Source organism: Helianthus annuus, chromosome 7, assembly GCF_002127325.2.
Source record: "Helianthus annuus cultivar XRQ/B chromosome 7, HanXRQr2.0-SUNRISE, whole genome shotgun sequence".
NCBI lineage: Eukaryota > Viridiplantae > Streptophyta > Magnoliopsida > Asterales > Asteraceae > Helianthus > Helianthus annuus.
The window spans coordinates 135,983,664-136,010,538 of record NC_035439.2 but is presented as its reverse complement, the minus strand read 5'-3'; the positions used below and the strand labels follow the sequence as shown (position 1 = coordinate 136,010,538).

The window sequence follows — 26,875 nt, the reverse complement described above, 5'->3', positions numbered from 1 at the left end:
CAATAAAACCCACCAAAAATACATGTGTATCAGCACTATATATAGGGGATATTTTAGTAATATATCTCACACAATATATCAGTTATTTCTATTCCTTCATCACGAGTACCAAGGAAACCTTTCATCTTCTACAAGTTCATCAAAAAACCTCTAAATCTTCATCGGTAATTTCATGTATTTTTCATACCTAAACTGGTGTTTGTGTATTATTATCATCTTATTTACTTTAAATGTAAACCTTCCATGTCCGATTATGTATCTATACATGCAATCGCATACATGAATCTTTTCTTTGTCTTCATGTATTATTTCTGGTTAAATGAGTGATTACATCTCCGATTGGTGTGTTTTTTCATCTTTTTTACTGGCAGTTATTTGTTCTTTATGTTAATAATCTATGTCTTGATAGATGCAATTATTTGGTATAAGGTTATCTCGAATCATATGCTTGGATAGTATGTTTTTGTTGATGTTTTATCTCTGAGTAAACCGGAAACCAAAACAATTTTCGAGATTGTTTGGTCTGGATGATAATAACAAATGTCTTCATTCGTATACAATGGATTTTTGTTTATATGGTTAAGGTATAGTGATCGAAATTATTTGGTTTGACATAAACTTATTTGAAGATTTCGTTTGTTTTTAATGGACTATGTTTTGATTAGGTTTAGTTTTGATGGTTAGATTTGGCAATTTTATATAAAATGTATCTATTCTTTTATTGTCTTTTTTTTTAATATTTTTTTAAAAGCCTGTTGGCAGTGTTAAAGTTGTTCTACTATGGTTATTGTATGAAATTTTACTATTACAAAATTTTTGCTATTCAAATGATACTTATGAAGTGTTTATACAACAAGTTTATATGCGATCGTTGTTTGTTCAATTTTTAAATTTTTTATGTTTTCAGCGTATTAAGGATAATGGATCGTATTGGTGATGACATGTTGTTTGAAGAAATTTTATCGAGACTACCTTCAAAGGTAGTTTCTCAATTCAAGTGTGTTTGCAAACAATGGTGTTATGAGTTATCTACACCAAAGTTTGCTTTAATACATACACGACGACTTTCAAAGTTACAACAAAAGAAGCTGCTGTCTTTGGATGAACATACCATTGTCGTTGACGACATACTATCTGGCAACTTGGAGGTCGATACCAGAAAAGTCATCAATTTTCCATACGATGTCCAGCTATCAAGACTACTAATTATAGCATCGTTTAACGGACTGATGTTAGTTTGCATTAGGCGGACTGATGCAAATCAGCTCGTCCTTTGGAATCCAACAACTCGGCGTTTTAAGTTGATATCGGACGACTATTTTAGTCGTTATTTTGGTCGACATGACGATACGGGTGGGATGTACTTTGACGAGAACAACGATCTGAAGGTTCTTCATATTAACTGTTTCGCAGGTGCAGTTACAGCTCGTGTATACTCACGATATAATGATTCATGGAGAAATCTGAGTTTCATCAAAGGATGTCTGTTTGGTTCAAACTTTTATTCATGGTCGACTGGAATTTATTCAGGCAACACAATTTATTTCACTGCTTCTAATTACTGGATTCCTCCTGGTGAATGTAACATTGTTGCATTTGATGTTGTATCTGAATCCTTCAGTATTCTTCGTTTTCCTGAACGTATTCAAGCGAATCCTTGCCAAGTGCATTTTATAACAATTTCGAACAAGCTACATGGCATTCTTGTGCGATATTCTGATGAGGTAATTGCAGAATTGGTGAAATACGAAGATGATGATTGGATAACGGTTTTTACTTTCAGCAATGCTCGCAAAGTTCAACAGTTGGAGCCGCACCAAAGGACGAATATAATTCAAGAGAATAAGTGGTTGGTAACAAGTATTTGGGGAGATACAGTTGAAGTTCAAATGTCCAACGAATCTTTGAACTACATTCAACACGTTGACAGCTTTAACGGACCTAAAGGCGCATTATATATGGAGACAATCGTTTCGCCTTTCCGTTAGGAAAATGGATTTAAATTGAAAGTATTTTCTGTTTTGTTTATCGAATTATAGTATTTGTTTTAAGTGTCTTGTGTTTTATATTTTGGTTACCTTAATATTAATAGAATTATGTCTATTGCTTTTAATGTTTATTTTTGTCCAAAATTTTGGTTTATTAAATTACATATTTTTGCATACATTGTGGTGATATTCCTTCTTTAAATAAGTAATTACCGTAATTGAATCTGAAACAATAAAAAAAAAATAAAAAAACAAAACTTGTATAGTATAATCTCTATTTATTTTATTTTTAAAAATTATAGATATTATTTTCTAACACCACAATTATCGTTAAACATTAATCTCCAAACATTATAATAATTGTATTGAACGCGAAACATAAAAGTTAATAATTACATAACAAACTTTAAACACTCATGGAGGCCAAATTTGAATTTGACTTAAACCGAATACAAGATTTTTTTAGGAAGGGAGAGAAGACACTAATTAGTTTACTAATTTGCTATATGTATTTGTAATTCAAATATAATTTTCCCTCTCCTCGATGTTCCAAGTTATATTCATGTTTTCGAATTTATTAACGTTGATTAACCTCATTTAGTAAAAAATTTGATGATTAAATGACACTTTTTAAGAATCCCTATTTGGATACCATTTGACATATTATTAAAAGCTTACAATTTGTTCATGCAGTCACAAAGATGTTGCCCCATTTTGAGAAGAATATTTTTATCACCTATTACAATTATCATAAACTAATTTTCTATTTCAAGTTGATAACTCTCAATGGAAAATTACCCCTCTCCCAAGTTAATAAAGTTATATATAAGACAATCCGTTGTGGGTCATAATTTTTAAAAAAACATTGCAAAATAACGCCTTAAAAAGCCGCCAACCCCATTACATGGGGCGTTAAACTTTACTAATTTTGAAAAACAATCCTAATAGCTTTTGAAACAAAACGCCCAATACCCAAATTGGTCCAAAAGTTTCTTTTTGACAAACCAAAGTGGGGTGACTTTAGTGGTCCATGTGGTTATCTCTACAAATAGGAAAGCACTACATCCAAATGAATGAATCTAACTCTCAAAATTCTCCCGTACTAACTTTAAATACATTACATTTATATAGATACAAATATAAATTGCATATTGTATAACTTTGCATTTTCAAATTTAAAATATCTAATGTACATGGATACACATATTAATCACTTTCAATACATTATATATTTTTTAATTAAAACTTACAAACCTTAAACACAAAGTCCGCGAGATAGATGACTAATACCCGACCCGCCCAACCATTTTGTTATCCGGACTATTATAAATAGATATTTTAGTAATAATAACAAATAATCTCTCACCTTTTCTAAATCTCTCAACACAAGAACCAAGGCAATACTTCATCTTCAACAAGATCATCAAAAATATCTCAAAATCTTCATCGGTAATATCATACATTCATAGTTAGGTTTCCATCTGCTATTAAGTTACCTTAGATTCAATCGCATATCTGGATCGTATTTTTGTGTTCATCTTTTAATTCTGGTTAAATGTTTGATTTCATACCCGCTTTGTGTATTTTTTTCATCCTTTTTACTCGAAAATATTTGTTCTTTATGGTAGTAATCAATGTCTTGAATCTTATACGAGTTTTTGGTATAACATTTTAAGTATGTATAATCTTAGCTACTAAGTGTTTGTTGATGTTAAATTTGTCTCTGATTAAACCGGAAATAAAAACAACATTCGAAATCGTTTGGACTGTAGTTTAGTAATCTATGTTTGCAATTTTGAACTTTTATAAAGTTGTTTATATTGTTACGGTACAATTATCGAAAGTATTCGGTTAGACGTTCACTTATTTTGAAGATTTCGTCTTTTTTTTAATGGATTTTGTTGTGATTAGATTAACTGTTAATGGTTAGATTTCATGATTATATAGATACATTTTTTATTTATAATTTTTTTTATTTATATTTTTTTAACATCCTTTTTCAAGTATTACAATTTTACTATTATCTTTTATATTTGTATATATATTAAACTAATGGTGTCATGTTGAACGCATACGTAGGAACCTGAAATGGTTTATGGATTTGCTGCTCGTGTCCCTAACAAGGACAGAAAATCGTTGGTTAGTTTTAATCTTATAAAATTTTGGACCAACATAATTCTATTTTTAATTAATGGTCATTGATTATTCATTTTATAATTAACATTAACATTACATTCTGTGTTTCTTTATAGAAACTTCCGGCATTATATGCCGACTGGATTAAACAATTCAACTACCCATCTAATAATGCTGTCATCCGCACTGTCGATGGGATGATATTCAAAGTAAAAATTATTAAGATTGCAGGCGACTACTTTCTGTATAACGGGTGGCTTGATATGGTCACGTCTTTGAAGTTACCGTCATCTGCCTGGGTGGTTTTCCAATATGAAGAAGCTTTATCTTCGTTTCGTATCATCTACTTTTATCAAGACATAAATATTGCGCCGGGAGACTATTTCTACTACCAACCTGGAAATCCGTGGGACCGTGATAACTGCATGGTACGTATCCCATTTTAAATTCTATGTGTTTAAAATTTTGAAGTGAATAATTGTTTTGAACGTTTGAACTTATATATGTTTGCATATCACGTGTAGTATGTGAGTAGGTTGTTTGTTGATCACAAGATGCTTTCAACTTGTCCATATTATCCTGTTGTGGTACGTTCCTCTTGTAATCGGAAATGGTTCGTTCGTATGGATATTTTTGACAATGATATCTATATTACAACTGGTTGGAATCGAATCAAGAAGGAGATGTCTATTACTGATCATCATTTGGTCGTTTTTGAAATGCTTGATTTGCATACATTTGAGATGAGTGTTTTCTGTTGCAAACCCACCCTACTAACTCTACCACCAGAACTTTGTGTTGTCAAAGAAGAACCTACAAATGAGGTGATTGATATTTCTGATGATGATTTGCCTAATCCCATTCCGGTAGTTGGTGTTGAAGAGAGTACGGACGATGAAGTACCGGTTGTATTTCGCGTTGACAATCATTATGTAAGTTTTTGAAATTTACATATTACTTCTGCAATTGCATGTGTTGTTTTGTATTCATTATAAATCGATGACCAATTTAATAACCAATATAAATATTTAATTATTTTATTGTTATTTGTAGCGACTAAAAAAGAAGTGGGCACAGTTGCACGGTTTGGATCGTAAGAGGGATTTGATTATTAAGGACTCTGACGGTTTGACTTGGGACGTGTCAATTGGTGTCGAGCACTCTGAAGGATATCCGCGCTATAACGTGATTGGTATGAAGAACTTTGTTCGAGACAAACAATTAGTCAAAGGTTCCGAATTTCATATGGTTTACGTAAAAAGTAAAGGTATCTTGATTTACCGTTGACGTGGTGGTGCTTGATCGGATGTGTTGGGTGTTAAAAACAGTATTCTTATCCTTTTGTGTTTACTTATTAGTACATTAGCCGTTATTGTTGGTATGCTACTTTAGATTCACTAACGACATGTTCAGACACTTATTTTTGCATGTTATGTACATGTTTTAGTATTTTCCCTTTCCAACTTCCTCAATCATGTTTTCTAAATCTTTTAACTTTACGGATTTGGAATGTTTGCGTCATGATGTTATGAATGATAACTGTTTGGACGCTTGGTAGGTTGTCAAACTTACTATGATATTGTTACTATAGGAAGATTCTAATTAATTATCTATTAGACAACAATTAATGTTATAAACTTATAACACATCCTAAATTTTCTAAAGTCTACATTGAATGCCCGGTTAAATTTAGGTTGCTCTATATTTTATGGCCTTTTTTAAAGTTCTATTTAGACACTTAATTAAAATACGAAGTTTTGGTGTTCATTTAAAATTAATGTTAATACACATAGTTAATACATATTTATAAACTTTTATGATATAATATAGGTTTTCCATTATTTTCCTAAATTAAGTATATGCGAATACACCTGCCAAGTTTTTAATAATTCTTAAATTATTGTTCTCATTTTTGGAAAGTTTTAAAATTCGGTAAATTAGTTTATTGATTGATGATAATAATTATGAGCAAACTAATCCTTCTCTCAACAATTATGACAAATTCGAAGATAGGTTTGAAATATTTTTCAAACATAATATTAACATATTAAAGAATTATAATAAACATAATAATTAATTTATCATCCCACATATTCCTAGCATATATCTATCCCAATTATATATTCTCACGTATGACAAAATCTTGTAATGAATGATATATATATACATTCCATTTATAATATTTTTTTTCATATAAATTAACAACAATGTTTTCATTCAACACATATCAACTTCTATAGTTTTTTTCTCTTTCTTCTATAAGGTATTATCGAAATATTTTTTGTAATACCTACTCTCCTTTGATTTATGATAACGAAGTACTTTAGTTGGTTATTATATGTGTGTTTTTTTTCCTAGGTTTGCTTGTATCATGGAGAATATGCCATTTGATTTGTTGGTAATGGAAATTTTTTTTAGGCTCCCACTCAAATCAGTTGTGCGGTTCAGAAGTGTGTGTAAAGATTGGTATGAAGCACTAACAAGTTTTGAATTTCTGATGAAGCATTGCACCCGCGTGAATAATAGATTGGTAATATACTTTTTTTCCATATAATATATGGAAAGAAATTTAATTTGCTATATTTATATTTAACACTCCTTGTAGTGATTGTCAAACTATTTTCGAAATTTGTAACAGGAAAAGCTTCTTGAAGAAGGCATTCATCCTGATCCGTTTCTCATCTGATACTATGAGGGGGCCGTATTTTGTGTCGAATTGTCTTCTGGGTTTTTCAATAAATATCTGTTTTTTATATTTATGGATAATATCGTATTGGATTTTAGGTTTTTTATGTTTGCAAAATGTTGGGTGTTTTATGTTTTCATTATCTTAATTCAATGTGACGGATTTCTTATAGCGGTGTTATATTTCAGATATGTTCTAATTTTTTATTGGTAAGTAACAAATAATACATCAAAAAAAGGTGTACGCGAAAACTTACTTTGGCCATTATGAAAAGACTATTTTTGCATATATAACACTTATACATAATCAATCATAGCCCAACTTACTTAAATACACCCCTTTTTTCAATTATAACAAAAAAACAAACAAACTGATTAGTCAAATTAATTTACATATTATGTGAACTTAATTTCGTAAAATGTATGAACTATAAATTTTACAAACATTTTCGGGTTATTTTATTAATATAAAAAATATATTAAATAACTTCAAAACTGGAAAAGCAATCGATTTTTTTGTTTCTACAATATTTAGTCAACCTATCATATGAGTTATATATAGATAAAAGACCATTATATGGAAAGAATTTAAAACCTTATTTAAATTAGGCGTGTATTATTTTATACTAATTGTAAATACAACTAATTAATAATTCTTTTAATTACAATATTCTAATTAAAGACCACGTATTTTTTTTTAACGTAACGAAATTTTTAATATTAATTAGTTTAATTTACTTCCTTATATATTATGAATGTAGTTATTAGTTATACTACATACGTTATATAAATAAGTTCATTGTGTCAATAAAAGTAGTTATCATTTTTGTTATTCATCAACCACTTACTTGAATTCCTTGTCAATGCATCTAACAGTATCTTTCTTTCGTCTTTAGCTATCCTTTTTCTTTTATTCGTCGTCATACCAACGATTCTACATAACCTCATTTCTCAGGTATCTGCAAAACTCTTATTATGTTATATGTTCATGTTTTAAACATTGTTAAATTATAATATCCGATGCTTGTAAAATTGTTTTTTTAAGTTGAATGCAATACAGATTCCTGATCATCACCTTATATCATCCAGTCATTCCATATTCGCAAAATACACGGTTACGTAAGTACTAATAACCTGTACATATGCAGATTTACTCATATTACAGATTAAGCATCACCTTATTGCATCACACTAAACCAATTGAGTCACCTATTAACTTCTTATTGTCAATTTTATTAGGTTCCATCCACATTTCTTATATCAGCAACTGTTTTCAAGTTAGAAACGTAAAGTAAAAAATGTAGTCATACTTCATACGAATTGGTTATGCATCATTTTAGGGCTTTTATCAATTGCCTAACCGACCTATTTAACTCTTTATTATATTTTGATTATGTTATTCCTTTATATCATTTTATTATCAATTTAACGTATGTTGTCTGCTTTGACTTATGAATACAGCAAATGGCAAGTAAGAGAAGATTTAAAAATACACCGTTGATTGATAATACTTTTGTCGGGGAATCATCTAACAGTAAGTTATTTTAGTACAATTGATTTTGTTAACAATTACAATTACATGTATTCCATTTGATATTAGTAATCTCTATATATAATCACACGTTAAAAACTATGTGTTTAGGTACGCTTCCAAGAACACCGTTGTCCAATATTTCCAATGGTAAAATTGTTATATTACAAGTTTTTATTGATTGTTGGATCATTATAAATTCATTTATTGTACAATATAAATATATTTATATTTTGTGGACAACTTTTAACCACTAATCTAGGTATATCATTCGCTCATACACCTCAAACAGTTATTGGTATGTTATATATTTCATTTTTTTCAGTTATTTTACGATTTCATATCTTATGTTGTGCTTATTGATTTTGTATATACATAATTTATTAGGTACAAATGATTCAGTTTCGATTAGTTATAACTCAAATGGTATGTCATATCTTAAAATAACTTATTATATGTTATCTCAGTCACTACACTTCTTACGTTGTTATATTAGTTTCTTACACGAATACGATCTAATTTATAGAGTTTTATTAAATTGAATATTTCAGGATTACTTGCTAAAGAAAGAAGAAAAATGCGGAAGCTCTATCTTGATAGCAAACGTTCGAATTCAAAGAAACAAACTACTGGTCCTGTTAGTAGAGGACGCTCAAAAGTCAATAATCGGTCTCAGGTCATCGACAAAGAGAATTACAATTCAAATATTTCTTCATCATCTAATAATTTTCACACCGTGCGGAACTTGAAATATGTAAACACATCAGCATCATCAAGTACCATCACGACAAGTATGTTATCTCATCAACTTTTATTTCTCATTATAGTCTCTAAATTTTTAGACTTTATGTATTGCTAAATATATCTCAGTAGCTACTGTATTTTTATTCAATAGGTGGTCTTCCTTTGAATAACGAATTTACCACTTCTACAAGTACTCGGTTTTCTATTGAGTCAAACATTGTTACACAAAGCAGTAACTCCATTGGTCAATCTTCTTCAACGTTAACAAAGCTGAATTCCGGAAAACAAAAGCTTTTACCTAAGAAACGCCGTATTGATCCTATTCCAATGTTAGATCTTACGTCTGATGATGAGAATGTAGTGTTTGCACCCATCCAAGACCCTTGTAAGGGTGTATCAACAGGTTATACTAATTCTGAGTATTTGTTCTTTTTTTATTAGTTACTTATACTGTATTCGTTAATTTATTCATTACTCAGTGATCAATTTGTTTTATGTTAGATTATTTGGATCACGGTAATCAAAGCCTTAAATGTGAGATGTGTGATTCATTGTTATGGACTGACGAAGGTGGTAAAGGGAGAATTACATTGGGTAAGTTAACCTATAGCTTATGTTGTGGTTATGGAAAAGTGGAGCTTCCGGATTTGAAAGAGCCTTCTTCAATATACAAGGATCTATTTGCAAATTCTAATGAAAACAGCAAGTATTTTCTAAAGAATATCCGTCGATATAATTCTATGTTCGCATTCACATCCATGGGTGGAAAAGTAGATTCAAGCATCAATAGTGGGAGGGCACCTTATGTATTCCGTATAAGTGGACAGAATTTTCATACATTAGGTGGTTTGGTACCTGCACCTGGAAAACAGCCAAAGTTCTCCCAACTTTATATTTATGACACTGAGAATGAAGTTTCAAATAGAAATAAGTTGTTCAGGTATTTCATACAAACTATTGTTTTTTTTATTTTTTTTTTATTTACCAATACACAGATGTTATGTTATGTGCTAAATTTAGTTAACACGTCTTTCTTAATTCACAGTGACTCCACAAATAAGTCCGACTTGCATTTAAAGCAAATAGATCTTCATCTCATAAAGTTTTTAAAAGACTTCCTGGATAATAATAATCAGTTGGTTAAAAGTTATAGAATAGCACGAAACCACTTCACTGATAATCCTAATGAGAACTTCAAACTTCGTATCATTTACAAAAGAGATCTTGATGGTCGTACTTACAACTTGCCTTCATCTTCAGAAGTTGCTGCATTGATTGTTGGTGGTATCCAACAAATAGTTGACCATCGTGATATTGTTGTTGAGTCTCACACTGAAGGTCTTCAACGAATAAGTGAACTTCATCCATCATATCTTGCACTTCAGTATCCAATTCTTTTTCCCAATGGTGATGACGGATATAGAATAGACATTCCTCATAGGGATGGTATAAGTACTTTAAAGAAAATTAGTCCCAAGTGTACAATGAGAGAATTCTTTGCTTATAGAATCCAAGATCGATCAACTTCATTTTCGGTAATATTAAATGCCCGCAGATTGTTCCAGCAATTTTTGGTTGATGCATATACCATGATCGAGAGTGAAAGACTTAATTATATCCGTTTTCAACAAAAACATCTTAGGTCTGAATCATACACAAATCTTCAGAAATTTAAGAATGAAGGAAAAGAGGATCTATCTAATACTGGGGTACGGTTAGTACTACCATCATCTTTTACTGGTGGGTCTCGATATATGCAGCAAAATTATCTAGATGCTATGGCTATTTGCAAATGGTTCGGTTATCCTGATTTTTTCATTACGGTGACATGTAATCCTAAGTGGCCAGAGATTATCCGATACCTTCGAAATACTTCTATTAAGCAAGAGGACAGACCAGATATTATGTGTCGTTTGTTTAAGATGAAACTGGATTCAATTATAAAGGATTTGAAAGACAAGAAAGTGCTTGGAGCACTAAGTGCAGGTATAAATACAATGTAAATGTTATTATTATTAATATTATTATTATTATTATTATTATTATTATTATTATTATTATTATTATTATTTTTATTATTACTATTATTATTATTATATTATTATTATTTTTAGTATTAAATTGTTACACTTACTCTAATACTATTAATTTTTTTTTTTGTAGCGGTTTATACTGTTGAATTTCAAAAACGTGGGTTGCCACATGCTCACATTTGTATTTTTTTGAAACCTGAATCCAAGCTTCTCTCCGTTGATCACATAGACAAATTCATATCTGCTGAGATACCAGATAAGATTCAAGATCCCGCTCTTTATGCTCTTGTATCCGATTTTATGATTCACGGCCCATGTGGAAATGCAAATCCCAAGTGTCCTTGTATGGTTGATAATAGATGTTCAAAAAAATTTCCAAAAAAATTCATTAATGAAACAATTACCGATGCTGAAGGTTTCCCTGTATACAGAAGAAGAGATAATGGAAACACCATTATCAAGTCCAAAGTTCAATTGGACAACAGAAGTGTCGTTCCATATAATCCGCTTCTTTTGAAAAGATACCAAGCTCACATTAATGTAGAATGGTGCAATCAAGCGGGTTCTATCAAATATTTGTTTAAATACATTAATAAAGGTCCAGACAAAGCATCGCTCGTGGTGTCAAATGGAGACGGTACAGAAAACGAAAAAACATCAAAAGATGAGATAAAAGCTTATTATGATTGTAGGTACGTTTCCGCTTGTGAAGCTTCTTGGAGAATATTTGCAAATGAAGTTCACTATAGGTTTCCTCCAGTTATGAGGCTTCCTTTTCATATGGAAGGTCAACAAAATGTTGTTTTTGGTGCCGAAGATGATATTGAAGAAGTGTTGGACAAGCCATCAGTCTCTTCATCAATTTTTTTAAAGTGGATGGAAATGAACATAAATAATGAGGAAGCACGGAAGCTTACATATGTTGAGTTTCCTACAAAATTCTGTTGGAAACTAAAGGATAGAAATTGGGCAGAACGTAAAAAAAAATTATTACAGATTGGACGTATTCATTCTGTTTCGCCTGCTTTGGGTGAACCATATTTTCTTAGAATTCTTTTAAACAAAGTCAAAGGACCAAGATCCTTTGAAGAAATTAGAACTGTTGATGGGCAATTGTTTCCAACCTTCAGGGATGCATGTTATGCAATGGGTTTGTTAGACGATGACATGGAATACATCGAAGCTATTAAAGAAGCCAGTTTTACGGGAGATGGTCGGTATATTCGTGCATTGTTTGTCACTTTGCTATTGTCAAACACATTATCAAGACCTGAATTTGTTTTCGAACAAACATGGAAATACTTGGGGGATGACATTTTATATAAAACGAGAAAAGAAACAAAGAACAAAGGTTTGTTATTGATTTATTAAGCATAATACTATTCAAAGTTAGTTTTTCCCACATATTTTAAATGGCTTTACTTTTTGCTGTACAGATCTTGTAATGTCAGATGACAGATTGAAGAACAAGACATTGGTGGAGATTGAGAAGTACCTCATTCGAAATGGGTCCTCTTTGACACGATGGCCAACAATTCCTTATCCTGATTACGATTCGTTTGCAGTTGGAAACAATCGTCTGGTTGACGAAGAACTGTCTTTTAGTGTTCCTGAGGTACAGAGCGAGTTGGATAGTCTAAAATCTTCATTGACTGACGAACAACTATATGTTTATAATCAGATAATGACAGCCGTTGAAGGGGAGAAAGGAGGTGTATTTTTTGTTTACGGATATGGAGGAACTGGGAAGACGTTTTTGTGGAAGACGTTAGCCTTAACCGTTAGGTCGAGGGAGCAGATTGTTTTAAATGTGGCTTCAAGTGGTATTGCTTCACTTCTAATGTCAAGAGGTAGAACTGCTCATTCTAGATTTCACATCCCCATTAATTTAGATGAGAGTTCTATGTGTCACATAAGGCCCGATGGTGATGTAGCTTATCTGCTTAAACAAACTAGGTTGATTATATGGGACGAAGCACCCATGGTACATAGACATGCGTTTGAAGCTTTAGATAGAACATTAAAAGATATTTTTGTCGATAAAAGCAATTGTCAGTCGGATGTTTTGTTTGGAGGTAAGGTTATCGTTTTTGGTGGTGATTTTAGACAAATTCTTCCTGTTATTCCAAACGGAAGTAGGCAAGAAATTGTTAACGCTTCATTGAGTTCATCCTATATCTGGCCCCATTGCAAGTTACTTACTTTGACCAAAAACATGAGATTGACTGTTGGTGTTTTACCATCTACTGTCGAGTCGACAAAGAGATTTGCCCAATGGCTTCTTGATATAGGCGAGGGTAAAGTTGGAGGGGACAATGATGGTGTAGCAACTGTAGAAATACCATCTGATTTGTTAATCACAGATTCTTTGGATCCCATCGAAAGTTTAATTCAATTTGTATATCCATCTGTTCTTGAAAGATATAAGGATCGAGATTATTTTTCTGAAAGGGCGATTCTGACACCAAAAAATGAGGTCGTACATGAAATAAATGATCGACTGCTAGAATTGTTTCCTGGTGAACCAACAGAGTATCTGAGTTCTGATAGTATATGTGCGACGGAGAAAGGTATCGATTCATTCCAACAAGAGTTGTATTCACCTGATGTCCTTAATGGTTTAAAGATATCTGGTTTACCTAATCATCGTTTGGTTTTAAAACTTGGAGTTCCAATTATGCTTCTTAGGAACATTGATCAGCAAAATGGTTTGTGTAATGGTACAAGGTTACAGGTTACATTTCTTGGAAAGAGGGTCATAGAAGCTGAAATTATATCAGGTGCTAATGTCGGAACCAGAACATTCATACCAAGAATTAGCATGATTCCCTCCGACAAAAAAATTCCTTTTGCTTTTCAAAGACGACAGTTTCCTGTTGCTGTGTGCTTTGCTATGACGATCAACAAGAGTCAAGGCCAATCTTTATCTAAGGTTGGATTGTTTTTAAAAGAGCCCGTTTTTACACATGGCCAGCTATATGTAGCATTGTCAAGAGTTAAATCAAGAGAAGGTGTGAAGATATTAATTCTTGATAAGGATGGCAAACCTACGAACACAACAACTAATGTGGTTTACAAAGAAGTGTTCACACATTTATGATATGTGTCTGAATTGAATTTTCATTCTAATAGGTGTACTAAAAATTACTTGAATTGTTGTTATTACTAAAATGGTTGTTATTAGTTATTTTTTATCATATCACCTTACATATGTTCGTGTTTACTAACAGTAAGTAACCTCAGTCACTTATAATTTTATTGAAACACTACTTGAATAACATTTCACATATTCATAAGAGTATAGTATTTTTTTAAACGATTTCTTATTGTTTCCATTTATTGTGTTAAGTTATTTCACAAATACATAACTATCATAAAGCAACATAAATTGAATAACATATTTTGTGTGAGTCAAAGGGAAGTTGGGCCATTATGAAAACACCTTTTTATTTTGCCTATAGAAGGTTTCGAAATAATCATTTGGAGCCGAAGACATGATTGCCCAAATTGTTTCAATAGAAGGCGAACCAAAAAAAAAACATTTACCAAACATTTTAAACGACCCATTATTTCTAACTTCTTTTTGTAAAATTTCGTCAATAAAAGCATTTCAAAATATTAACAAATTGAACAATCTTTCATCATGCCGTTACCCCATGTAAAAAGTTAATAATTCTAACTGCAACCTTTAAACACACATGGACGCCAATTGTGAATATTATTCAAACCGAAAAAAAAAATTTGTTATTAAAGGAAACAATCCACTCATTAGTTTATAAGTATTACTTATGTATTATTTTTTTAATTCAAACATAAATTTTTCTACCCCGCGATGTTCGCGGGTGATAGCCTAGTATATTTATATATAAGCATTTCTCAAACACACATCCCAGTTTCTTCACAATTCCCAAACACCAACTTTACTTTCTTCCAAGTTCCAAATGGTCTTCAATGGTGGACTTGAATAACCAGAGGCCGATGATGCTCAACCTATTTTGATGATGTTCCCCACCGTTCACCAAATCATGTCGGTTCAGGTGCCGGCGATGCTACAAAAAGCCTACCACCACCATCACCACCACTAGGGCTGTAAACGAACCGAACGAACACGAACAAGGCCTTGTTCGTGTTCGTTCGTTAAGGAAATAAATTTGTTCACGAACGATTCATGAACACTTACCGAACGGGATTTTATGTTCGTGTTAGTTCATTAAGGAAATGAGTATGTTCGCGAACGGTTCACGAACACAAACAAATTTGGCGAATGTGACGAAGGATAAAGGTGAATGGCCTAGAGAGTAGCACTAGAACTTGAATTCCTTATTGTGGAATGGATGTCGATCGTATTCGTCGATGTAAATAATAAGAAATGAAATGGAAATGGTGCATAAACAAGGTTAAATGGGGTTTTTGTAGTTTAATTTTTAGGGTCATAAAATAAATATAAGTTTAATTATATAAAAAAGTATAGATAAAATATATGAAAGTACAAAAATCTTTCATGAAAAGATAAACATGCAAACATAAACGAACGCAAATGAACGAATGTTCACGAACACGTTCAGGAACACCTCACCGAACGTTCACGAACACAATTGAACGAACGAGACCTTTGTTCATGTTCGTTCATTTAACTAATCGAACGAAATTCCTTGTTCGTGTTCGTACGTTTATTAAACGAACGAACATAAACGAACTTCCCGCCGAACGGTTCACGAACTGTTCGCTGAACGTTCGGTTCGTTTACAACCCTAACCACCACCGCCGCCGCCTCTTCCGGCCATCAACCCCACGCTCCTCCCTCTACATCGGACACCTCCACCCTCACGCCATAGACGATGATCTCCATCAGCTTTTCTCCATGATCGGATCAGTGATTTCAGTTCGTGTTTATAGGGACCGACCCTAGCACAAATCGCCAGGCTACGATTATTATTTGATTACAGTTTCTTGATTAGGTTTTGTTTGTTAAATTGTGATTTGATTGAATTTGAACTTGGTTAGGTTTTGTTTCTTGATTAGGTTTTGTTTGTGAATTTGAACTACGATTATTAGGTTTTGATTAATTTCAGTTTCTTTCTTTCTTTCTTAGACCTATAATCAGCTTTCCAATTCGGATTACAAGTCAGTCTCTGGATTTGCTGTTTTAGTTTTATGTTCTGATGGTTGAATTTGATGATTGTTGTTGTGTTTAGGTGGAATTGGAGTGGTGTTTAGGGAGGTGTGTAGTGTGAAGAATGGCGGGGAGTTCGAGTGGGGAATCCGGGCAGCAGCGTTCCGGGGAGGCAAGCGATGACTCAGATTGTGTATTGGTCGTTCCAATTTTCCGGCAAGGTTCCGACATCTCAGGCGAGCGGTGATGGTGGCAGGTGGAGTTCTTGAATTCCTGATATATGCAGAGAGTTTATATATTTTTTATTTTTAAGTTCTGTACAAAATAGTCCCTGAATAAAAAAATTCTTTACAAAATAGCCCATGAGAATGTGAATAGACAAATATGCTCTCATGTGCAATGCACATGACCTGATTTAACCAAAAAATGTAGCTGGGTTTGGCCTAAAGGACATAACGTGCAAAATTTTGGAAGGTTAAGGACACCGCCTGTAAACTTTTGGAAAAAAGGACAGCGCCTGCAATTTGGTGTAAACATAAAGGACAAAACTTGTAATTTACTCTTTTCGTATAGAAATTTTTGGGTATATACGTTTTCGGCCCCCCGTTTCATAGAAATTTTTGGGTATATACGTTTTCGACCCCCGGTCGAAAATCTCAAGCTTCGCCACTGGATGGGAGACGAGGTTTTACTAATTATTCCACTGTCGTGCCTTCGGGCGGGTAGAGATCGGGTTTTCGCGCATCTGGAAGAGCTAAGGGGTTGGCGGCAATCGAGTAGTCGACCTTGGCCACAGCGCCCAATGTCACAGTGGTTGACACGTCGTTCTTCGCCCTTAAAAAGATTATAATATGCGTTTAAATTTCATTTTATGAATTCGAACGGTGGTATTCAAATGGCTATGGCTATCAACCATCAAAGGAGCATTTTATACCTTCTATTTAATAACGAGGTTGGTACTATCCGCGCGTTGCAGCGGGACACCAACCTTTTTTTTGCAATTAAAAACTATTAATATAGCTAAGAACATATCACGCATAGCAGCGAGAATCAATGTACGAACCAATCGGAAAAGACCATTTTTTTAATATATTATATCATGACATCTATTATAAACCAACTTCAAATAACATCCAAAAACTACAAAATAAAACGCTTAAGATGTATTATTATTTACATACAAATTTGTAATATTTGAATAGTAAATTTGTAAGAGAAACCTACAATTTGATTCAATTGTTCATTTGTACTTGTGATGTATTTCAAAAAAAAATTATATTGAAATGTAAATTTAATCGTGCATTGATACTTACAAAAGATTTTTGGAAAATAAATTAAAATTGAATGAAGGGAAAAAAATTAAAGAGTAAATTACTTTTTGAGTCCCTTCGTTTTGAGTCCCTTCGTTTTGAGTCCCTATCCGTTCATTTTGTAACGTTTTGAGTCCAATTTTCTAAAATTTGTGCTCTGATTTTGGACTCAAGTGGTTAAATCTACTAAAACACAGGGACTCAAAACGTTATAAAATGAGCAGTTAGGGACTCAGAGCGTTAAACTTTTTGATTTTGAACTCAAATGGTCAAAACCACTAAAACACATAGACTCAAAAAGTAGTTTACATAATGCTATAATTAAAAACACAAACAAAAGTTTTTTTTTTTTCTAACCTTAAACATAAAATAAATTGAATGCAAAAAGAAAATTCGAGTATTTACATTTACGCTTCATGTGATTACAGCCTATTATTTTAGAGCAATTAAAATAAAAAGTAAAGAAAACAATTTTATATTAAGGGACTGTTTGGTAGCCTCTGAATGGTCATTAAGAGGCTACCTCTTAATGAAACCATTAAGAATTTTATCAATGAGAAGGTAGAAGAATGTGACATGTGATGATTTACCATTCAGAGGTTACCTCTTAACCATTCAGACTTGAGGTTACCTCTTATTCAGTTAGAGGTTTTAAACCATTAAGAGGTAGCATCTGAATGGTCATTAAGAGGCTACCAAACAGCCCCTAAGTGAATAGGAATAAAAAATTACATATTATAGAGAGAACTAGTTGAGGCGCCGCCCACGTTGCGGGGCGATAGCCGAATAATTTTAAATCAATTAAAAAACACTATTATAGTTTTATTAGGAAAAAAAAACTAAAACGATGACAAGACCGTAGTTTTGAGCTCAGGGCAAAACTGTAGTTTGTCAGAATTAATGAGCGATTGTTAGGCAGCTCCTTCACATGGAAAAAAATTAAATGCAGTCAACCAATTAAAAAAAACACTCTTATAGTTTTGCTAAAAAAACTAAAACGATAGCAATACTGTAATTTGAACTGAGGGCAAAGTTGTATTTGTTGAGTTGGGTAAAATCGTAATTTGCCAAAAGTTAAAGTGATGGAAATACTATAAATTTGAAAAAGAGACAAAATCGTAATATACCTTTGCACTAAGGACAAAATCATAATTTTAAGCTGGGGACAAAACTATATTTTTAATTTGAACTGGGGCAAAATCATAATTTTGAATTGGGGGGCAAAACAACAACAACAACAACAACCATACCCAGTATAATCTCACCTATAGCAGAGCTATTGATAGGGTCTGGGGAGGGTAGGATGTAGGCAAGCCTTACCTCTATCCCAGGGATAGAGAGGCTGCTTCCAGTGAGACCCCCGGCTCTATAAACCATAATCAAGACATAAGCTTCTGGGACATTATATAAGCACACAACTGCTAAAAAGGGGGGAATAAAAATAAACACATAAATGAATAAGTACGTGTTAGTAAATTACGACACCGGGACTATGTGAGAACTTATAAAAGCTATATCACACCTTATACAAACTGAAAAATTATACTCATAAGACGAGAACCTAAACCAAAAACCAGGCCACAATCCTAAAAGTCCTTAACCTTAATCCTACGTCTCCACGAAGTTCTGTCCTCGACCATGTCCTCAGAGAGGTGCAAATCTAGCAAATCTTGCCTAATCCGCTCATCCCAAGTCATTTTCGGCCTGCCTCTACTCCTCCTTCCATCTACAGTGAGTGTTTCAACTATTCTACTCGGGTCTGTCGTCTGCCTCCTCCTGACATGCCCAAACCATCTCAATCTCCCCTCCCTTATCTTGTCTGAAATACTAGCGACTCCTAGTCTTTTCCTAAAAACCTCATTTCTTATCTTGTCCAACCTAGTATGCCCACACATCCATCTTAGCATCCTCATCTCCGCTACCTCTAGCTTTCGAGCATGCATTTTCTTGATGGCCCAACAATCTGACAAAAGCATACTTGGGGGGTAAAAGCATACTTTTATTTTGAACCTCTAGCTTTCGAGCATGCATTTTCTTGATGGCCCAACAATTGGGGGGCAAAAGCATACTTTTATTTTGAACCGGACAAAAACATAATTTGAAACTGAAGGCGAAATCATAATTTTTGAAACGGGGTAAAAATGCAAAATCGTCATTTTTAGTTTGGGGCGAAAACAAAAATTTATTTTGAACTGGGGCAAAAATTGTAATATGGGGATGAAATCATAATTTGGAATGGAGGGCAAAAGGTAATTTTGAGCGAGGGACAAAAACATAATTTTATTTTGAAATGGGGGCAAAAACATAATTTTACTTTAAATTAAGGACGAAACCGTAATTTTAAAACGAATATAAAATAATAAAACGGTGGTCCAATAGAGAAGTGCCACGCAATTGCGTGGCACTATTCCCCTAACTTACTTTTGTCTGCGTGGCACTATTCCCCTAACTTACTTTTGTATACTAGTGAGAACCCGCGCGCGTTGCGGCACCAAAATCATTAGCATGCCCGAAACTTTGGTCACTAAATGCAGCCTTTTACACTCTCACATCACCGCCAGACCAACCACCTATTACCACCAGATCAGCTGCCCCTTGACACCCGTGTAGCCGCCGATTGCTGTTGTTGTTAGACCGGCTCCAGCCCTCTTATGGTCCCATTGATCGCCACTGTCTACCACACAGAGCCACCATCTTACCGCTGGTCCGCTTTGGCAACCCCTGGTACCCAAGTGTTGCTACTCGAAACACCGACCATAAGAGATCATCATGTTAATGCCGCTACTGGTTGCCAATGATTAATGATTAAACATAAATGTTGCAATTATATAATGTGGAACTGAGAGTTAAGTTTTACCTTGAATAACATGATGGCGATAAAACTATTTTCAGAAACTTTGTTTTCGCCCATGGTGGATAAACATCGAATCACTACAAAGATCCATAGTGCAACTTTAAATAGCTAAAAAACTGAAATTCCAATTGTATCCTCACAACGTCTTAAAAAATAACGCTAATTCCTATTCTAATCTACCCATCTCAAATGGCATATAGTCTTTTGTATATGTTGCTTCACAATTTGTACACATGGCAAAATTACAATCTTGTCCAATTTATTTTTCATACCAAATTACTAAGACAAGTAATGTATCAATTCACAAAATGGCTCTCGAGTCGACAACATAATCAGAATTTTGTGGGTCATAATACGATTAAATATACTACACGCTGAGCGATTGAAAACATAGTAAGTAAAAGCATGCTTCAAGAATATATATTAGATACATTTTGAGAGTGGAAACAATATACTTGAAAAGTGACTAAACTAAATCATCAATATTCTATTATCTTGAGGGAAGGTTAAGGTTAGGTTAATAAAAATGATCAAAATTCCATATTTAACAATTAAGTGATTGTTTTTTGACAATGACCCAAACTCAGCAAGCAAACCGCTAAACTTGGGATCTTTAGTAAAAAATAGTTATTTCGACATCCATTTGTGGTTGTAGCATATGTCAAATGGGTAAAAAAATTTTAAAGTGATCAAAAATATACCAGAATAGATATAAAGTTGCTCTAAAGATCTCAAAATCTTACAATTTGTTGAATCTTTTTACTTAAGAAAAACTATACAAGTAATTCAAAAAATGTACAAGAGTTGACCGGTCAACCTAACACCAGCATGACCCATTTAGTCATTTTAGTTCATGATCAAGACAAAGCCCCAAGTTTTATATCATATCAAAAGATAAAATATAGACAAGTTAATATTCTTTCTCAGTAGCATAGCATGTTAAAATTTGATATTCAAGGTTTAGAAATTACCAAAAAAAAAGGAAAAACCGACTGAATTCGAATCGCAGCCCATTCTTGACTAACGAACATAAAATCTTTAGGTGGAGCTCTAACCACAGTCGCCACAGCAGCCGAAAACAACACCTCATTTGAACGAGAAGCACCCGAAGTCGACAACCGTCCCACGCCTTTTATCGCCTTAGAAGATGAATTCGTCGAAGACGAAGAACACCCGGCTGACGGCCTCCTCCATAGTTTCCATGTTCTACTCTTGTTACCCCCAATCTTCTCCTACAAAAACAAACACCAAATTAAATCAAACAAAATAATTCATAAAAAGTAAAAACAATATGAAAAAATTCAAACAGACTTGCTTGATCAGAGGTATTGGTATTGGACTTTTGAAACACTGTATCAATTGCATCTCATAATAGTTATGGGAAAAAACAACTTGCATCTCATAACTTAGAACAAGAAAGTTATATACATAAAGACATGTTGATCAGAAACAATGGTACACCTCATAGTCATGCCTATCCTGTGTGGTCATTTCTTCAAATTTGTCATGGCCCCATTTGCTGTCATCACTCAACTCCCACAGTTTCCTACCGCCAAGAGTTCACCTACAAATATATATACAAATATCATTAGCACCTTTGATAATTTCTTCAAGACGTTGTTCGGCTTTTAAAACTTCATTCCCTGCATCAAATGATTAAACATTTGAATTAGTAAAAGGTCAAAATATCTCTTGATACATTCCATTCTAATATCATCTACTTAAAAAAACAATATAATCGACATATATACAAATATCAATTAGCACCTTTGATAATTTCTTCAAGACATCGACATCGTTCGGCTTTTAAAACTTCATTCCCTGCACCAAACTTAGTGGTACTTATTAATATGTCAAAAGTTTGTTTCGTTAATTCAAGTTTTTAAGTTGTTGATAGATTATCTATTCACAATGTACCGAAAATGTCAAAAGTCGGTACCGAATTGGTACCGAAAATGTACCCGGTTCGGTAAATTCGGTACCGGGTACCATTTGCTCATCCCTATATCACATTGCATTTCATTTGTTTATGAACCATATAAGAGTAATATTTAGAAAGTGATATCAGTCGGGATACCCGCCGCAACGCGCGGGCATTCCCACTTTCAATAAGAAAAGTCAAGGACTTGACGTTACCTAGCAATGAACGTTTCTCCTTTGATTTGACAGGAGCGTCTATTTTTTATGATTCCGCCATCTGTATATCAGATTCATACTAAACAGATGTATGCGTGGTAAGTCTAGAAGAATCTTAGGCAAAATAAGATGATACAATCATACAAACAGTTGGAAAAAAAATAATGAGATCAAACTAAAAAATAAATAAAAAAAACATTACATCCAAAACGGTTCTACAAATTTGTATTTCTCAACATAAACTATCAGAAAAATTGTACCTTTTCATCATCAACGGACTCCAGAGCTTGAATTAAGTTACCAAATTGAACGAAAAAAACCCTAACAAAAAAAAGGATCATCAACATAATTTAATAATCCAAGAAAAACCCTTATCCCTCAAGCAATGATGATCGATGTGTCCGAACGAAATTAAGTTAATGGCTTATCTACTCAAATTATCAAATCAAATGCACATCAAAATTAAATCAACAAACAACACAAAACTTCACCTGGAGAAGATTCGGGTGCTCTGTTCTATGACTATGCGATGACGGAAGCGGCTGTGTTGATGGCATCGACATTGATCTGAAAGATTGATGGCTTGTGAGAATGAATATATGTGGTGGGCGAACATACCGGAGAATAAATCACCGTCATGGCGGCGAGAGGCGGAGGAATTATAGCAGCACTTTCAAGATATTAGAGTGGATGGAGGTTTTCGTGTTGATGATGTTGAAATAAGTTGGATTCCAATAGTCGATAAGGGCCGGTATTAAAAGACAATTACTTAAAGAAACAAAGGCTAGTATTAAATAAATAAAGAGCAGTAATTAACAGTGGGTAGAGAAAGGGTCAAAAGGGTAAAGATGGAAAATAAATCTAGATTTTAACTATAGGAGCATGATTAATTTACCATTATATCCCTCTAGTGTCTTAAAAATTAATATTATTTACTATTATATCCCTCACAAATGTGTTGTTCTTATTTGTACATATTGCTTTTAAAGTTGTACCTGATGTAAAATTACATTTGAGTACATCACTTCTCCTTTTTATAATAGTATAGATGTAGGAAATTAGCACATTAAACAACCATATTCAAAGTTAGAAGAGATAGAATTGTAACATTAATGTTCTTTCTACTCCAACCGAACTTTATCGCTTTCAAAAGTTTACATCGAAAACACCTACCGGCCTCTGTTGATGTTGTTGTCTTCTTCATCTGGCGATGGCGACCGGAGTTCCAAACCTTGATTTTCCAGTCAACCGTGCACGAAGCAGAGCAGATAATTCATTGATAAAATCAAATTTCACAACTCAAACCCTAATATCTTAAATCTACCTGTCTTTCTCTGTAGTCTGTTCTATATTCTTGGTATGGAGGAACGCATCATCAAGAATTAACAACGATGACATGTTGATCGTATTTCAAGTAGGAAAATTTAAAAATCATAATAATCAAAATAGATTTTTTCGAATGAACAGAATATGAATCCCACCATAAATCAAGAACACAAAATCCCTTTCTAAGCCCCTCAATATCCCTCCGTAAATCATGAACAACCCACCATCCGCATAATGGTAGCGATTCATATTTTGTTCTGCCAATTCAATTAAATTGACCCGGTAGTTTTTGCGGTGGTGGCGATGGTTAAATAGGCTGCGAAACGGTGGCAAACAACCCGAAACGGGTGTGGAAGAGACGCGCCGGTTTGGTTGTCTAACTGTAAAGTGACGACGTTACTTGAATGCATTCTATACCGATGTGTTGATAACGGAAAGAGTTTGAAAATTAAAAGTGTCGGTTCCATTCCGGTTAATTTTTTTTTATGGATATGTATTGTTAACTTTCAGATAAGGCAGAAGAAGATAGAAAGCCTAATGTTTCGCATGATGATGAAGAAAGCGGTGTGTGTGTTGGAGTTCTGGCGGGAGCGGTTATAGTAACGGCGGTGAATGTTAAGTGGGACCGTTAAGTTGATTTTTGTATTGTTATATAATATAATAACAATTATTATTATTATTATTATTTTATTCATAATATACAAAGTTAACATGCGGGAATAGTGTTTTCCACCGATTGGGTGAAATAGGAGGTGGTCACCATCTATTGGCTCGCATGGGTGGCAAAGATTATAGTGTTAGGCAGAGCTGCCTGGTACTCTCCTATACAAAAACAAAAATAATGGCGGGGAATAGTGTTTCCCTGCCTTTGGTTGGAATGGGTGGCTGCCCCTCCTCTATTGAACCAACCATTTTATTATTTTATATCCATTTTTAAATTACGGTTTTGCCGCCAGTTTAAAATTACGCTTTTCTCCCAACTAGAAAATATAATAACCCTTTTGCCAGCAGCTCAAAATTACGATTTTGCCATCGATTCAAAAATTACGATTTTACCCTCACCTTTTTCATTTTATACCCGCTTTAAAATTATGGTTTTGACCCCAATTTAAAATTACGTCTTTGCCCCAGTTCAAAATAAACTTATGCTTTTGCCCCCAGCTCAAAATTACAATTTTTCGCTCGGTTCAAAATTACGATTTCACCCTCAGTTTAAAATTACTTTTTTGCCCACAGCTAAAAATAAAATTATGGTTTTCCCTACCTGAAAATTATGATTTTACCCTCGATTCAAAATTATGATTTTCGCGCAGTTCAAAATAAAAATATGACTTTACACCCAGCTAAACCGAAATTACGATTTCGCCCTCGGTAAAAAAATTACTCTTTTACCCTCAGCCAAAATTACGTTTTCGCCCCAGTTCAAAATAAAATTTTGTTTTCCCCCGGTTCAAAATTACGATTTTACACCAGTTTATTATTTTATACCCACTTTAAAATTACGGTTGTTCCCCATTTTAAAATTACGTCTTTGCCCCCGGTTCAAAATAAAATTATGCTTTTGCCCCCGGCTAAAATTTATGATTTTCCCCTCGATTCAAAATTACGATATCACTCTCAATTCAAAATTACGTTTTTTTACCCCCAGTGCAAAATAAAAATATGGTTTTCCCCTAGCTAAAAATTAGGATTTTACCCTCGGGAAAAAAATTTGATTTTTCCCCCAAGTAAAAATAAAAATATGACTTTGCTCCTAGCTAAAAATCGTGTCAAGGAGCTGCCTAACAAGCAGAACTATGGTACTGTTTTCTTAATTGGTTAAGAATTAATCGGTCATCGCCCCGCAACGCGGGCGGGGCAACACCTAGTAATAGTACATTTGTTAAGATTATAGTTTATGAAATCAAACGGCTTTCATACAACGATATATGTTTAAATTGCTTGTTGTGTTCAAACGGTTATAACTACCAACAATCAAACGTTTTTTACATTTAGGTTTGGTTATCTCATTGTTAAGCAGTGATTGTTAAACACGAGCTTTCATAGAACCCTGTGACCATTTATAACAAAGTCACGTTTGGAATCCTATTGAAATGAACCGATATGATGGTTCGGTGGTGACTCTCCATTGACCTACCAACACAACCTTTCATAGAACTAAATCACCTTTTATCTAAACGGTTGTGTCTTTCAATTAAAAGTAAATGGTATCCAAACCCTTTAACTAAATTGTCACACCCCGACCACGTTAAAACAACAAAACGTGGCGGAAACATCCAAAAATAAATAATGCATCATTCACTAGATATGAATGAGTACTAACCTTCGTCACCACCATATCTGCATTTCCGCTACAAGATTTTTGAGGTGTGACAATTTAATTTATTAAAGCCACGAAATAGATAAAAAAAAAAACCGTAGGCATGGTTGCACCACGAACTCTAAGGAACCATATTCTGGAGTTTTTTTCTAAAAGAGTGTTGGCGAGAAAAAAATACTTACCAAAGTGGTGTTGTGCCCAAAGTATTTACTAAAATGATGTTTTGGTTATTAAATCTAAGATAAATCTCACTTGATGACTTCTCACTCGTAATCTCATTGGATAAACTTTATTCATTAAATAACCATCATCCTAATTAATTTTTTAGTTCAAGAAATTTATTAAGATATAGTTATATTAATTTTTTTCCTTTTCTCGTCAGTTATACTCAACATGTTGCCTCAAATATTTTTAGATAATTGTCACCTCAAAATTGTAGAAAAAAAAACATTTTTTTTTAGTACGTGTGTGTATATGTAAATAGGAAAAAATAAAAATAAAGGGGTATTGGATTTTAATAATCCTAAGTTTCACTAATTGGCCGGTAATAATCCTAACTTCAAAAATTGCCTACAACAGTCCCAACTTGTAAGATTTTGGCCACCAATGATCCTTGTCTAACTGGGTTATAACCTTGTTGGGCTGGTGACCTGCAACTTATTCCGACGACCCGTTTTACCCCTGAAACCACCAAACGAG

The 26,875-nt window shown here is 33.4% G+C and overlaps 3 protein-coding genes across 3 annotated transcripts; all 3 read left to right on the top strand.

Annotated features, from left to right (window-relative positions):
* The first annotated feature begins 920 nt into the window (after positions 1 to 920).
* On the top strand, positions 921 to 1,988 carry LOC110866978 (putative F-box protein At5g41500). The gene has a single exon (XM_022116121.2). The coding sequence runs from the start codon at positions 921 to 923 to the stop codon at positions 1,986 to 1,988; it is 1,068 nt and encodes a 355-aa protein (XP_021971813.2).
* Positions 1,989 to 4,713: 2,725 nt separating this feature from the next.
* LOC110867369 lies at positions 4,714 to 5,489 on the top strand. Its single transcript, XM_022116432.2, has 2 exons — positions 4,714 to 5,056; positions 5,178 to 5,489. The coding sequence occupies exons 1-2, from the start codon at positions 4,748 to 4,750 to the stop codon at positions 5,409 to 5,411; spliced, it is 543 nt and encodes a 180-aa protein (XP_021972124.1). The 5' UTR covers positions 4,714 to 4,747; the 3' UTR covers positions 5,412 to 5,489.
* A 2,784-nt stretch (positions 5,490 to 8,273) lies between these two features.
* On the top strand, positions 8,274 to 14,217 carry LOC110919936. The gene is made up of 7 exons (XM_022164182.2): positions 8,274 to 8,343; positions 8,892 to 9,131; positions 9,236 to 9,487; positions 9,586 to 10,024; positions 10,130 to 11,070; positions 11,248 to 12,468; positions 12,554 to 14,217. Exons 1-7 carry the CDS (start codon positions 8,274 to 8,276, stop codon positions 14,215 to 14,217), a joined length of 4,827 nt encoding a protein of 1,608 aa, XP_022019874.2.
* The last annotated feature ends 12,658 nt before the right edge of the window (positions 14,218 to 26,875 follow it).

Bases quoted from the DNA above. Each gene is read 5' to 3' on its own strand.
- LOC110866978 (XM_022116121.2), top strand. From the start codon at position 921: ATGGATCGTATTGGTGATGACATGTTGTTTGAAGAAATTTTATCGAGA.
- LOC110867369 (XM_022116432.2), top strand. From the start codon at position 4,748: ATGGATATTTTTGACAATGATATCTATATTACAACTGGTTGGAATCGA. The intron at 5,057-5,177 runs GTAAGTTTTTGA...TGTTATTTGTAG, and splicing joins TTCGCGTTGACAATCATTAT to CGACTAAAAAAGAAGTGGGC.
- LOC110919936 (XM_022164182.2), top strand. From the start codon at position 8,274: ATGGCAAGTAAGAGAAGATTTAAAAATACACCGTTGATTGATAATACT. The intron at 8,344-8,891 runs GTAAGTTATTTT...TGAATATTTCAG, and splicing joins TGTCGGGGAATCATCTAACA to GATTACTTGCTAAAGAAAGA. The intron at 12,469-12,553 runs GTTTGTTATTGA...TTTGCTGTACAG, and splicing joins AAAAGAAACAAAGAACAAAG to ATCTTGTAATGTCAGATGAC.